Raw genomic sequence first — 15,899 nt, 5'->3', positions numbered from 1 at the left:
ACATGGACTTGATGGTTTGAGTCTTGGCCACAAGAGTTTCTAATTTTCTTTTCCGAAGTTTAAAAAAAAAAAATTAGTGACATTTGACAAGCCAAACTTCTTGAAAAAATATTATTTTAAAATTGAATATCGTTACATAGAATGATCAAAAAGTGTCGTTTTAGTTCTGATTTCAGACCAGTATATTTACTTGTTCACATTTCATTTATACTTATAAGTTTTTTATTTTTTTGCTTTCTTTAAAGTGTGTGTTTAAAAAAAAGAGAGAGCCCTTTAATAGTAACTTTATGTGAGGCATTTATGAGCAGCACTGCATTTTATAGCAAGGATGCATTTCATAAGCTTTGAGAATGGTTTCTCATTTTAATTCGAAACCGAATGGTCTTTTTAAAAAAATATCTACAAAACCTGGTTTTGCAATATTTATGCTTTCTTAGTTAGTATACATAGGAAAATGAAATAGGCTTCTAGAGCGTTGCATTCCAGTGTTAAATATGCAGCTCAAATCTTTATTGAAACTATTAGATACAATTTAGTATTGTTTTTTACAGAAAGCGTATTGCCAATAATTTGCTTCACAGCATTTATCTCCCAATTATCTTCTTTTATTCTTCCAGTTATCTTTTTATTTTCTCCCAATTATCTTTTTTTATTTTCTTTAATGTTTTGCAGGCACCTGAATGGACAGAAGAGGACCTCAGCCAACTGACAAGAAGTATGGTTAAGTTCCCAGGAGGGACTCCAGGTCGATGGGAAAAGATTGCCCACGAATTGGGTCGATCTGTGACAGATGTGAGTTCACTGAGATTTGCACTGTATAGAGAGAGAAACCAGAACAAGTCAACTATGTAGAAGGCAGACATAGGTGGGTTCCACAGTATCTTTGCGGAGGAGCAACAGTCCTTTTAGGACCTGAAAGTGAACCATTAATGAAATAAGCGAGAAGCAGATGTGAGCCAGTCCCCTGGTCCACAGTTAACAGCTGTGTGAGGAATTCTAGTGTTTAGAGGCTTAAGCTACTGTAACCTAATCAAAGGAAAACAATGCCAGTTTTTATGTTTATAGTGACCCCTTTAACTGTGGAAAAAATAGTTCTCAAACTGATCAGAATTAGAAAGGTCATATTTCAGCTGGATCTTTTTAACATTGAAGTACAGATTGCGATTGCTATTTAGACAGGTGGTTCAGATTAATTAAATGAGTAATATTCTCATAATGCAAATGGTGTTGGCCTTTTTGTTTGAAGGATGATAGCAACAGTTCGTTTGATAAGTAGTTTAACCAGAAGAAACTGTGTATGTATGTGTGTGTGTGTGTGTGTGTGTGTGTGTGTGTGTGTGTGTCCATACCTAACATTTAAAAGATAAATTACTTACTTGGAAAGGTTTTGACTTAACGCTTTAGCTGCTTTTATTGAGGAAATTTAGAGCAGAAAATTTTTTAGAAAGCACCTAGCACAGTGCCTGATGTGTAATATACTAAATACACAGTAAATGTTTAATTGAAATTGAGAAAAAATATTATTTTTATCAAATTGATATTTTCATAAGGGATAGTAAATATGCTTTACTAAATTTACTTTAAATAAATCCTATAGATCCAAAAATACTTAGAGGGTCACTGAAAGCAAATATTTAAATTTCCCCTTCCATTCTGTTAGTATACCTTTAGGCCTTTCTTGTACTCACAGTTTTTTAAAACCTGCAAAATGATTACTAATTATGGCTACCAAAAGAAGCTTATAAATGCTATAAGTTACTCTCAATAATAAACTTCCACTTTTTAGTTTAGAAAGAAACTTACAGAAATTATTATGGTTGCGCATCCCTAATCCAACACGTTGGCGCTCAAGTTGCAGATTTTTGAGTAATTTCAGACTTTTGGATTAGGTATGCTTAACTTGTACTGTCAAGTTTTGTATTGTTTTGTTTTGTTTTTGCAATGGACCTGCTTTGAGAATTTTAAATTTTATGTATATGAATATTGTTACTACTGTATAGGTCATTTAAAAGACTACAATCTGAATTTTTATAAGATGTTTAGCAATATTTTTGCTTCAGAGTTGAAGTTTGATCATAGGGGATAATAGCTGTAGTATTTTGTTGTTGTTGTTGTTGTTGTTGTTTTTGCCGTGTTTCATGGGGAGACTAGTTATCTTGAGTTACTAGAAAAGAACCATAAGGATAACTTTTCTTCAGCTAAACATGTTACTGGATGGTGTGTTTTATTATCTCAGTTTTAAGGTTGTTTGTAAAAGATAGGCTAATAATGACATATCAGTAAATATCTGACCAAATTAAAGACATTCCATGGTTTTTGATGTTTTAAGTACTATGACCTTCTAATTACATAGCTGCTATTAATACAGGGATTATCAAAAGAAACTAAAATAATTTTTTAAAGTTATAAAACATTGGTTTAAAAAGGCCCTAAACTTTTAGTTCAATTGCTTAATGAAAAATAATAGTAATACTAATGTATTATCTCCTTTGAAGACCGCACCACGTTTAACTTTTTAGATAATATTTCTGTAAGGCTCTATCTACATTTGATGCTAAAGGCAGATAGGAAACTGAGTAAAGCAATATTTTAATTTTTTGTCATTAAAACCTGGTAAATTTTTATCTGTATTTTTAAGAGGAGAAAGATGAAAATTTTTAAAATGCCAAGAATACACATGATATAACCAACAGAGCCTCATAGATCCTAGTGTATACTTTAATTTACTAGAGTAGTCTTGGTGCAGTCAAAAGCATCTTTTTAAACTTTTGCAAATTCATCCCATATGTCTCCTTTTTTTCCTCCCTAGACTTACCCAAGGCAGAATGATTATGTGTCTGCAATAGATATTTTTTCCCTTTATCATGGAGTGGGAAAACTGACATTGTGAAGTGACTTTTTTTTGTTTTTTGGGTTTTTTTTTTTTTTTTGGCCAAGTATTTGTTCTGTTTTCATAATAACAAAGGTACCTTGGAAATAAATATGTAATAAATCTAAACTTTTGTTGTACAAAAAAATGCCATTATAACTTTTCTTCTATGTCAATATATATATACACCCACACTGCATTTTCATTCTGTAAGCATCATCTCCATGGCTGGACTATTCATTTCAATAACTCTCCTGTCCCCCAACACATGCGCATGTCCACACACACACACACACACACACACACACACAGAAAATCACTCTGTAAAAGAGAACAGGTGTCTGTGGACTCATTTTAGTAACTCACAGGGATGACTTGTAAATTACATTGAAACAGCTGAAATGGTTCAGCTAGTATTGTTTGTCTAGTATAATGTTAAGTGAAAGTTAACCACACTTTAAAAAGACCACTTGTGCCTCTTTTTGGCTTATGGTGTTAATTAGATTTGTTTTCATTAAGTATTCAATTATGAAAAAGTAGCCAGGTTCAGTTGAGTGTCATCAGAACCTCTGCATACTGACCTGATCACCTGCCTAGTTCTCCCTGGCTTTGCACAACTGTTCTTTGACCCGGTTTCCTTGCCAAATTTGTAGCTTCAGGCTTAGTTCTCTTTCCTTCATGAAACAATTGACCTTTTGGGAGAGAGGTGAGTGTGTGCCAGTGGTGGGATTTATGTGATTCTTTATTTGGGTTGTCGGATTACAGTTAAAAACCTTTTTATTCCTCAATTAAGAAAGAAATTAAGTATATTAATTGTCATAATTAGCAGAGTTAGATTGCTAAATTGTACTCTGAACACAAGCAATGTTTTTTTAAGCTTTTTAAAAAATTGACACCAAGTATATTTTAATTCAGATATACCTAAACTGTAAGACCTACTTTATTATGGATTAAATATTTTAAATGTTGATATATGCCTTTCAGCAAATAATTTTGGTAATCACAAAGGACACTCAAATTGTAAAAATAACAGCAGAAACAAAAACTGTCTCGCATGTAAAACCAACTTTAACATGATGATTAACTGCAGGTTTCCTAAATTAAGGTCGGGGGCCCCAGATTTCTTGCCTGTGAAGTAATACTATTCTCTTACCTGAAAGGATGTAAACTGATTCTGCTTCTCTCCCTGGTCACTAATCTCTTGCATTCTGGTTGTGATAACAGACTGATAGGAGATTTTTCTGCCTGTTTGGAAAAGGCCCAGGTAGGCAGCAAAACAAAAGACAGGTGGCTAGATTTAAACAGGCTTTTATAATTAGCTTAGTGCCACAGTGTGAGGTAAGAGGTGTGTAGTTATATAAGTAGCCCATTATGCAAGTGAAGAGGAGGAAGGAAAATCATAAAATTCCCAATTTCATTTGTATAGCTCAAATGCAAGGAGATTCCTATTGGGGGAAATTTATATATTGTTATTATGCTGGTTTCAAAAACACATAAGTGGACTGTTCAATGGAAAATAAGCATTATGGTTTATCAGTGAACTAAATATATAGTTATTATCTTGGCAAATATATTGCTATTACTTTTAGAGTCAGGCTAACCCTACACAAAATTGTAAACATGATAAGGACTGTCCTTTTGATTTTTCTGCCTTCATCCTCACTGCCCCCTTACCAGTTTCCTGCTATAGCAGTTCTCTTGGTCTGAGCCACATCTCATACTCCTCTCCCTTCCTTCTCTTACCCTCTCAACATTACAACTTTTAAAGATATTTAAATTTTAGAAAACATGTGCAGGTTTGTTATATAGGTAAACTCGTCTCACGGGGGCTGGTTGTACAGATTATTTCATCACCCAGGTATTAGGCCTAGTACCCAATAGTTATTTTTTCTGCTCCTCTCCCTCCTCCCACCCTCCAGGCCCCAGTGTCTGTTGTTTCCTTCTTTGTGTTCATGAGTTCTCATCATTTAGCTCCCACTTACAAGTGAGAACATGTGGTATTTGGTTTTCTGTTCCTGCATTAGTTTGCTAAGGATAGTACCCTCTCCAGCTCCATTTATGTTCCCACAAAAGACATGAGCTCTTTCTTTTTTATGGCTACATAGTATTCCATGTTGTATATATAATCACATTTTCTTTGTACTATCTATCATTAATGGGATTTAGGTTGATTGCATCCCTTTGCTACTGTGAATAGTGCTGCTGTGAACATTCACGTGCATGTGTCTTTATGGTAGAATGATTTACATTCCTCTGGGTATATGTCCAGTAATAGGATTGCTGAGTCAAAGAAAGGGTAGTTCTGCTTTTAGCTCTTTGAGGAATCGCCATACTGCTTTCCAGAATGGTTGAACTAATTTACCCTCCTACCTACAGTGTATAATCATTTCCTTTTCTCTGCAACCTTGCCAGCATTTGTTATTTTTTGACTTTTTGATAATAGCCATTCTGACTGGTGTGAGATGGTATCTCATTATGGTTTTGATTTGCATTTCTCTAATGATCAGTGATTGAGCTTTTTTTCATATCCTTGTTGGCTGCATGTATGTCTTCTTTTGAAAAGTGTCTGTTCATGTCCTTTGCCCACTTTTTCATGGGATTATTTAAGTTCCTTATAGATGCTGGATATTAGACCTTTGTCAGATGCAAATATTTTCTCCCATTCTGTAGCAAACCAACATTTATATTTTTAATTGCTTTGGTGATAATATCGATTATTCCATCATTCATTTTTGTAGTATTTTACGCTTTTCAAAACATTTAAATATACTTTTATTTGGTTTTTCACAATGACACTGTGAAGTAGATAGGCAACCATTATTTTTCCCTATTTTACAGCTGAGTAAACTGCTGCTAAGATATTTGTTCAAGGTGACATAGCTGTTAGTAGAACTGGGGCAAGATCACATATTTTGATTCCATACTTACATGTTTTTACCTCTGGTTAATTCTGCTCTATTGATGTTTGTTTGGAAAATACTTTAAATTTGTCTAGAGATTTATATCATTAACCCTTTTTTGATAAAACTCTATGTTCATAGCAAAAAGAAAACATCAAAGAATACACTTAAGCTAAATTTTTTTCTAATCAACCATAATTTTAAAGAGATCTCTGTGAACATTTCTGTGTAACATTGTTGTATATCATTCTAGAGACTTTAGTGTTTCTGTGTATATGTATGGATATGTGTAATTTTAAGAGGATTAATCTACTTTCTGTCCTTTTCACATAGCTCTAGAACATGAGCATCTTTCATGGCAATAAATAAGATCCACATCGTTTTTCTAAAGAGTTACATGATAGCCCATGCTGCCATGATATCATTAAAGAATATCCTATTGATTGACATTTAAATTGCTTCCTTTTTTTGCTTTTTCATTGAGATGGACATGGTGTTTTAAAAAATTGTCTTTTATTATATCTATTCTATCTATATTTTATTATATCTATTCTATTATATCTATTTTATTAGCTTGTGTGCCTAGAAGTAGAGATTGCATTCCTAGAAGCTGCTTAGTTCAATATGAATGTTTTTAGAGCCTCTGAGGGCTCTGAAATTGGCCTGCAGAGAGGTTATAACAATACACATTCCCACTAGTGGTATATGAGAGGCACTTCCTCATACTCTCATAAAAACCAAACACTACATTTTTCACCATTGCCCATCAAGTGAAAAGTGTTACAGTACTGATCTTTGTTAGTTGCGAAAGAAAACACAGAGACTTGGTACAAGGGGTCCACGTCTGATGAGGAGTTCTAGTGTGGGAGAGAGAAAACAGGGGCAAGATCATTGTTCAGTAAATAATACAGTTAAGTTTTCAGGATGTGGGGACACCTGAGACCACTTTGTAAGAGTCTCTCAAAATCAAGGAGGAGACATGGAAAAGATCTTGGGGATATTTATGAACACTGAGCATACACAGATCTTTAAACTTTCTATGGATAAGATGTCTCCAAAGTAAAGGAAATTGGAATGACACAGATCACTCAGCAACACTAGATTCTGGAGGATGAGGGAACAGTGCCTTCACAGTGCTGAGGGGAAATGGTTCTTTATCTAGAACTGACCAAGTGTGATGGTAAATAAGTGGGGTGAGAACTCATACCCTTTCCTAGAAATTTTCCTGAGGTCGTACTCCAGCAACAAAAGGAATAAATCAAAGAGAACAACATGGGATCCAAGAAATGGTGAATCAGGAGAACTAAGGACTGCATGACAGGGACCCTGGGAGGGAGGGAGGTTTCATAGAATAGATAGTATGGCTGAGAACTTGGAAAAATGCATATGTAAAAATGTGGGAAAGAAAAAAAAGGCGAAGCCGGGCGTGGTGGCTCACGCTTGTAATCCCAGTACTTTGGGAGGCCGACGCGGGCGGATCACGAGGTCAGGAGATCGAGACCACGGTGAAACCCCGTCTCTACTAAAAATACAAAAAATTAGCCGGGCGTGTTGGCGGGTGCCTGTAGTCCCAGCTACTCGGAGAGGCTGAGGCAGGAGAATGGCGTGAACCCGGGAGGCGGAGCTTGCAGTGAGCCGAGATTGCGCCACTGCACTCCAACCTGGGTGACAGAGCAAGACTCCGTCTCAAAAAAAAAAAAAAAAAAGGAAAAAAGAAAAAAAAGGCAAAGTGCAGCAACTGATGCCTATAATCCCATCACTTTGATAGGCCAGGACAGGAGGATCACTTGGGACCAGAAGTTTGTGACCAGCCTGGGCAACATAGGGAAATCTTCATCTTTACAAAAAAAGAAAAGAAAAATTAGCCAGGTATGGTTGCACACACCTGTGTGCCAGCTATTTGGGAGGCTCTGAGGCAGGAGAATCACTTGAGCCCAGGAGATCGAGGTTGCAATGAGTCATGATCATGCCACTGCACTCCAGCCTGGGTGATAGAGTGAGCCCCTGTCTCAAAAAAAAAAAAAAAAAAAGTAAAAAGCAACCAGAAATTCCACAAAGAACAGGGAAACCACACGTAAAAAGACATAAATTTAATTATACTAAAAAGTAGATTGGTAGAAAGAGCACTTGTTTCAGTGGTGAATAATATTTACCAGGTCGTAATTATTGTAATATCTTACATGATGGCTTTTTATATTTTAAACATTTTATATGTTTTACAGATTATTTTTCAGTTTTTAAAATCCACACATTGTGGAGGACTGTGTCATGTTGTTCACCAAAGTAAGTTCTGTCCTTCTTCTCTAGCAGTAAATTGTTGGTCAGGCACATATGTGCACAATGACACTGCATTCCCAAGCCTCCCAAACTCTGATATGGCTGTATCACTAATTTCTTTTCAGGAGAACATAAAGTAATGTGTTTTCATATGAGCTCTTATTTATTTTTCCCTCTCACTGAGCTAGAATACTAATATGCCTACAACTAAGTTGCAACCATGCAAGCAAAGATAGTTGCCCTAAGGAGCTGTGAAGAAACAGGCTAGAAAGAACCTGAATGCATGCAATAAAAGAAAATTCTTAGTGACAAGCAACATGAAGAAAAATAAAGCAGGGTAAGCAGATAGAGACTAATGGAGCTGCATTTTAAAATAGGGTTCTGAGGAAAGTCCTCTCAGAGAGGTAGTATTTGAGCAGAGGTACAAAGCAAGTGAAGGAGCAAGGTTGTCTGAGAAGGAGCATTGCTGGCAGAGGAAATAGCACCTACAAAGTCCTGGAGGCAAGAGCATGTCTGGGGTTTGCAAGGCCCAGCAAGGAGGTCCATATGGCTAAGGCATGAGTAGGAGAAGGAGATTACAGGAAATGAGTCTGAGAAGTAGTGGAAGACCAGGCCATATCGGCCCTTTTTGGCCAAGGTGAAAAGTTTGGATTTTACCCTGAGCGAGATGGGAAAGCACTGGAAGATTCTGAGTAAAGCAGTGCAGTGATCTAAAAGCATTGTTCTGACTGCTTGGTGGGGAAGTGTGAAAGCAGGAAGGAAGGCCAGGTAAGAGGCTATTTCAGTTGTCCTTTCAGAACACAATGGTGGTTTGGACGAGAGGTTGTTGGTAGAGGTGGGAAAGAGATTAGATGCAGGATGTGGTATACAAAGCCATGTTAATCAGCAATGTATACTTGTAACTTTGTAACCTTCAGAAGAACTGTGAGCGGAAATGATTGCCTGTGTGTGTAAGGTGCATTGTTTTTTGTCATAAGACCTTGTGTACTGCTTTTATTAAAAAGCTATGTACATGCATGACCTTGATTTTTAAAAACGACTTTTTAAAATGTGAAAAAACAAAACATTTGTCTTTGAATTTTTTTCATGACAGTATGTATATATAGGCCTACCTCATTGTCTGAGTTTGTTTTGTGCTGATGTAACAGACTACCTGAGAATGGATAATTTATGAAGAACTAAGATGTATTTCTTAAAATTCTGGAGGCTGAGAAGTCAAGGGGCCCACGTCTGGCAAGGGCCTTCTTGCTGCATCATCCCACTGTAGAACACAGAAGGACAAGAGAGCACACAACACACAAGGGAAAAAGAAAGGAAGGGGGCTGAACTCATCCTATTATCAGGAACCCACTCCTGCAATAACCCACTCCCGCCATAAGGGCATTAACCCATTCATGAGTACAGAGGCCTCCTGAGCTAATTGCTTCTTAAAGGTCCCACCTCTCAACACTATTGCATTGGGGATTAGGTTTCCAACAAATGAACTTTGGAAGACACATTCAAACCATAGCACTCATTTGTTTTACATTTTTTTTATTTAAAAAAATTATTGATTTACAGAACTAGGAAAACCAATCCTAAAGTGTATATAGAATTACAAAGGACCCCCAATATCCAGAGCAACCTTGAGAAAGAAGAATAAAACTGGAAATACCACATTTCCTGATTTCAACATATATTAGAAAGTTATAGTAATTAAACACTATGGTACTAGCATAAAGACAGACACATAGACCAATGGAACAGAAAAGAGAACCCAGAAATAAACCCACACGTATACAGTCAACTAATCTTCAAAAGGGTACCAAGAATACACATGGGGAAAGAATGGTCTTTTCACCAAAATGGTGCTTGGAAAACTGAATGTCCACATGCAAAAGAATGAAACTGGACCCTTACTTACACCATACAAAAAAAATTTTTTTTAATGGATTAAAGTCTTAACTATAAGACCTGAAGCCATAAAATGCCTAGAAGAAAACAGGAGAAAGCCTCATGACATTGGTCTTCACAGTGATTTATCGGATTATAACACCAAAAACACAAGCAACAAAATGAAAAAATAAAGAAGTGGGACTATATCAAACTAAAAAGCTTCCATACAGCAAAGAAAACAATTAACAGAGTGAAGAGACAAACCATGCACTGGGAGAAAATATTTGCAAACCATTTATCTGATAAGGTGTTAATATCCAAAATATGTAAGGAACTCCTACAACTCAAGAGCAAAAAAATAACCTGATATTTAAATGGGCAAAGGACTTCAAAAGACATTTCTACAAAGATGACATAGAAATGGTCAACAGGTATATGAAAATGTGCTCAACATCTCTAATCATTAGGGAAATACAAATCAAAATGACAATAAGATACTTCACACCTCTTAGGACGGCCGTCATCAAAAAACAAAAACAAAACAAAAAGAAGTATTGGCAGTGATTTAGAGAAATTGGAACCCTTGTACACTGTTGCTGGGAATGTGAAATGGTACCGTTGTTGTAGAAAACAGTATGAAGATTGCTGCAAAAGTTAAAAATAGAATTATATGACCTAGCAATTTTAGAAAAACTTCTAGATGTATATCCAAAAGAAGTGAAATCAAGATCTCAAAGAGGTATCTGCACTTCCACGTTCATTGCACCATTATGCACAATAGCCAAGACATGGAAACAGCCTAAATGTCCATTGATGGATGGATGGCTAGAGAAAATGTGGTATATACGTATAATAGAATATTATTCATTCATGAAAAAGAAGGAATGGCCAGGTGAGGTGGCTCGCACCTGTGTAATCCTAGCACTTTGGGAGGCCGAGGCGGGCAGATCACCTGAGCTCAGGAGTTTGAGACCAGCCTGGCCAACATGGTGAAACCCCGTCTCTACTACAAATACAAAAATTAGCTGGGTATGGTGATGCATGCCTGTAATCCCAGCTACTCGGGAGGCTGAGGCAGGAGAACCGCTTGAACCCAGGAGGTGGCGGTTGCAGTGAGCCAAGATCATGCCGCTACACTCCAGCCTGGGCGACTGAGTGAGACTCTGTCTCAAAAAAAAAAAAAAAAAAAAAAGGAAACCCCACCATATGTGACAACATGGATGAACCCCTGAGAACATTACGCTAAGTGAAATAATCTTCTCCTATAAGGGCAGATACTACATGATTCCATTTTTATGAGATATCTAAAATAACCAAATTCACAGAAGCAAAAAACAGAATGGTGGTTGCCAGGAGCTGAAGGGAGAGAGAAATAGAGAGTTGTTGTTCAATGGATATAAAGTTTTGGTAATATGGATGAGTAAGTTCTAGAGGTCTGCTGTAGGATGTTGTGCATATAGTTAACAGTATTGTATTGTATACCTGATTTAAGAGAGTAAATCTCATGTTATTTTAGTAAATTTGTAGAGTTGTGAAATCGCCACAATCCAGTTTTAGACATTTTCATCACCCGAAGTGTTCCCTCAATCCCATTAGCAGTCATTTACCACTCCTGTTCTCTCAGGCTACACTGATCTATTTTCTTTTCAGGAAATTACATTTAAATGGAATCTTAACAGTATTTAGTCTTCTCCTCCTGTTCTCTCAGGCTACACTGATCTATTTTCAGGAAATTACATTTAAATGGAATCTTAACAGTATTTAGTCTTTCATATATGGCTGCTTTCTCTTGGCAAAAGGTATTTGAAGTTCATCCATGTTGTAGCATGTTTCAACAGTTCATTTCTTCATATTGCTCAATATTTGTGTGGATAAATACTGCATTTTATTTATTCTGTACTAATTGGTCATTTGTCTTATTTCCACTTTGGTTCTATTAGAATAATACTGCCATGAACATTATTAATCTGTATAGTGCTTAGAAGCCATTCCTATGTCTTATTTAGTGAAATACCTATTCATAATTTTTTTTTTTTTTTTTTTTTTTTTTTTTTTTGAAATGGAGTCTCGCTGTCGCCCAGGCTGGAGTGCAGTGGCGCGATCTCGGCTCACTGCAGGCTCTGCCCCCTGGGGTTCACGCCATTCTCCTGCCTCAGCCTCCCAAGTAGCTGGGGCTACAGGCGCCTGCCACCTCACCCGGCTAATTTTTTGTATTTTTAGTAGAGACAGAGTTTCACCGTGTTAGCCAGGATGGTCTCGATCTCCTGACCTCATGATCCGCCCACCTCGGCCTCCCAAAGTGCTGAGATTACAGGCGTGAGCCACCGCACACGGCCCCTATTCATAATTTTTGCCCATATTTTAATTTGGCTGTTTTTCCTGTAATTATTGAGTCGTAAGAGTTCTTTATGGTTAGACATCCCAAATCTGAAAACTTGAAATTTGAAATGCTCAAAATTCCAAAACTTTTTGACCACCAAGATGACAGTCAAAGGAAATGATTATTGGAACATTTCAGATTTCAGATTTTCAGATTCAGAATGCTCAGCTGGTAAATAGAATACAGATATTACAAAATCCAAATAAATCTGAAATCTGAAACACTTTTGGTCACAAGCATTTTGGAGAAGGAATACTCAACCTGTATATTATGGACTCAAGTCTTTCATCAAATATATGATTTGCAAATATGTTCTCCCACTGTGTGGTTTGTCTTTTTATTTTCATTTTTTTATTTATTTATTTTTTGAGACAGAGTTTCGCTCTGTCGCCCAGGCTGGAGTGCAGTGGCACAATCTTGGCTCACTGCAAGCTCCGCCTCCCGGGTTCACGCCATTCTCCTGCCTCAGCCTCTCCAAGTAGCTGGGACTACAGGCGCCTGCCACCACGCCCGGCTAATTTTTTTTTTTTTTTTGTATTTTTAGTAGAGACGGGGTTTCACCATGGTCTCGATCTCCTGACCTCGTGATCCGCCCGCCTCAGCCTCCCAAAGTGCTGGGATTACAAGCGTGAGCCACCGCGCCCGGCCTCAGAATTGTTTGTTTTCTTAATTACACTTTCAAACTGTCCATTGCTGGTGTGTAGAAATACAGTGGGTTTTTATATACTGGGTTTTGGAGCCTGTGGACTTCACCAACGTTGATAGTTTAATAGTTCTGTGGATAAAAAGTTTTTCTTCTTCCTTTCCAATCTGGATGCCTTCAGTCCATTTATTTACTTAATATCTTGCTGCACTGGCTAAAACATCTAGTACAATATTATGCAGAAGTGGTGAGTGCAGGCATACATGCCTTGTTCCTGATCGTGGAGGGAAGACATTCAGTCTTTCACCGTTAGGTATGATTTTAGCTGTAGGTTTTTCACAGATGCTTTTCTTTCCTGGCCCCCCCACCCCTGAAATGGATTGCCCAGTTGCCCAGGCTGGAGTGCAATGGCACAATCTCGGCTCACTGCAACCTCCGCCTCCCAGCTTCAAGTGATTCTCCTGCCTCAGCCTCCTAAGTAGCTGGGATTACAGGCACTCACCACCACGCCCAGCTAATTTTCGTATTTTTAGTAGAGAAAGGGTTTCACCACGTTGGCCAAGCTGGTCTTGAACTCCTGACCTCAGGTGATCTGCCCTCCTTGACCTCCCAAAATGCTGGGATTATAGGCATGAGCCACCGTGCCCGGGCTCATAGATGCTTTTTATCTAAGGAACTTCCCTTCTATTTCTAGCTTGAGCATTTTTATCATGAATAGACATTGGATTTTGTCACATGATTTTGCTTCATCTATTGAGATGATCACATGATTTTTATCCTGTGTTTTATTAATATGGCATAGTATATAAATTGATCTTTGGATGTTAAACCAACCTTACATTCCCACTTGATCATGTTGTATGTACATTTTATATGGTGCTGGATTTGGTTAGCTAATTTTTTTTTTTTTTTTTTTTTTTTTTTTTTTTTTTTTTGAGATGTAGTCTCACTCTGTCACCCAGGCTGGAGACCAGTGGCAGGATCTCAGCTCACTGCAGCCTCTGCCTCCTGGGTTCAAGCAATTCTCCTGCCTGAGCCTCCGGAGCAGCAGGGATTACAGGCACCTGCCACTATGCCTGGCTAACTTTTTTGTATTTTCAGTAGAGACAGGGTTTCACCATGTTGGCCAGGATGGTCTCAAACTCCTGACCTCAAGTGATCCTCCCACCTCAGCCTCCCAAAGTGCTGGGATTACAGGCATAAGCCACCGCACTCGGTCAAGGTTAGCTAATAATTATGGATTTTTGTTTCTTTGTTCATGAGAGCGAATGGTCTATAGTTTTCTTGTGATGTCTTTGTCTGACTTTGATATCAGGGTAATGCTAGCCTCATAGATTAAGTAGAAAGTGTTCCTTCCTCCCCTAATTTCTGAAAGTTTGTGAAAAATTGTTATTATATCTTCTTTGAATATCTGATAGAATTCACCAGTGAAGCCAGCTAGGCCTTGGCTTTTCTTTATGGGAAGACTTTTAGTTATTTTTTTTTTTGAGACGGAGTCTTGCTCTGTCGCCCAGGCTGGAGTGCAGTGGCGCGGTCTTGGCTCACTGCAAGCTCCGCCTCCCAGGTTCACGCCATTCTCCTGCCTCAGCCTCTCCGAGTAGCTGGGACTACAGGCGCCCGCCACCACGCCCGGCTAATTTTTTGTATTTTTAGTAGAGACGGGGTTTCACTGTGGTCTCGATCTCCTGACCTCGTGATCCGCCCACCTCGGCCTCCCAAAGTGCTGGGATTACAAGCGTGAGCCACCACGCCTGGCGTAAGGATTTATTTTATTACTCTGATTTATACATAACAACTTCTTATGTATAGTTAAGAATGCAGCAAGTCAATAGAATGGTGATACCTGAGCTATTACATGTTAATGCAATTTAAAATGGCCTCCTTGTCTTAAAATTTGGGGAAACCATTTAAAAGAGAATAATATGGTGAATATGTGTTATGTTGTTACGGTGTTCACTGGTAGAGTAACAGTATCTACAAAACTACACAATTGTCTTTTTGCATAAGTGTTTTCTCCCAGGAAATGGCTTTCCACATTGCTTATAGAGGTAATCAGTTAATCAAAGACCTTCTCTTTTAAAAGTTAAGATGAACACTATTATCATCTCATATTTTTCTATCTAGACAGATAATCCACAGAAAAGTTTATAGGCATTAGAGAAATAACAAGAATGAGCACCACTGCTTTCTACCAGTTGGAAACATTTTTCAGGTGGCTTATTTAGGAGGAGAAGGGAGAGGAGAAAAAAATAATTTTTCAAAGTGTTTTATTTAATGTTCAGGTAACAGAACATGCTTTGTATGTGAATGCTGTAGTAGTTCTTACTTGTAATGAGGGCTAAATTCAAGTGGAAAGTTGACCAAGAGTTAATTTAACAAATGAAAATAATGAACTTCACAGTTACATAATTTTTTTTACTAGAGTAATACTTAAAATATCACTGACAGCCAGAATTTGAAAAATATGAGTTAAGGTTATTTTCCAGATTCAGTACTTATTTTATGAGTTAGCTGAAGGTGCCAAAAATATGAACATATACTTTATATAGCTCAGAAAATTGGAAAATTCTTCTTTACATTGAACAGAAATATGTAACCATGTAACTGTTGACTGATCCTAGCTCTGGCCTGTGAACTATAGTTTTCATTTTGCTGATTTAATTTTCTGTTGATTTCATCAATGTTTTTACTAGAGGGAGTGCAACCTACAGTGTTTTTATTAGAGGGAATGCAACCTATTTTAGTTTTTTTTCATTCACTCTACCCTTACCTATCATAAGTCACAAACTTAGATCATAGGACCCCAATTTCATAAGCATTCTAAAGATAAATTTGGGCATTAGGAAGAAGAGTTAGAAAGTGTTTTCTGCTTGGAATCACAATGTGGTGAAACATATTCCACCACAGTTACAATCCATGTGACTATTTATTAATACACATTGGATTGTCAAAAAG

The 15,899-nt window shown here is 37.4% G+C and overlaps 1 protein-coding gene across 1 annotated transcript in view; it reads left to right on the top strand.

The window, feature by feature from the left end:
• The window catches only part of DNAJC1 (DnaJ heat shock protein family (Hsp40) member C1), a 208,497-nt gene that overhangs the window by 172,359 nt on the left and 20,239 nt on the right, over positions 1-15,899 (top strand). The window contains exon 9 of the mRNA XM_055296733.2: positions 673-792. Within this exon, the coding sequence (XP_055152708.1) occupies positions 673-792 (120 nt within the window). The remainder of the gene's footprint in view (positions 1-672; positions 793-15,899) is intronic.

This window comes from Symphalangus syndactylus, chromosome 10, assembly GCF_028878055.3.
Source record: "Symphalangus syndactylus isolate Jambi chromosome 10, NHGRI_mSymSyn1-v2.1_pri, whole genome shotgun sequence".
Taxonomy (NCBI): domain Eukaryota; kingdom Metazoa; phylum Chordata; class Mammalia; order Primates; family Hylobatidae; genus Symphalangus; species Symphalangus syndactylus.
The sequence above is the reverse complement of the archived record's forward strand: the minus strand, read 5'-3'. Positions and strand labels throughout refer to the sequence as shown.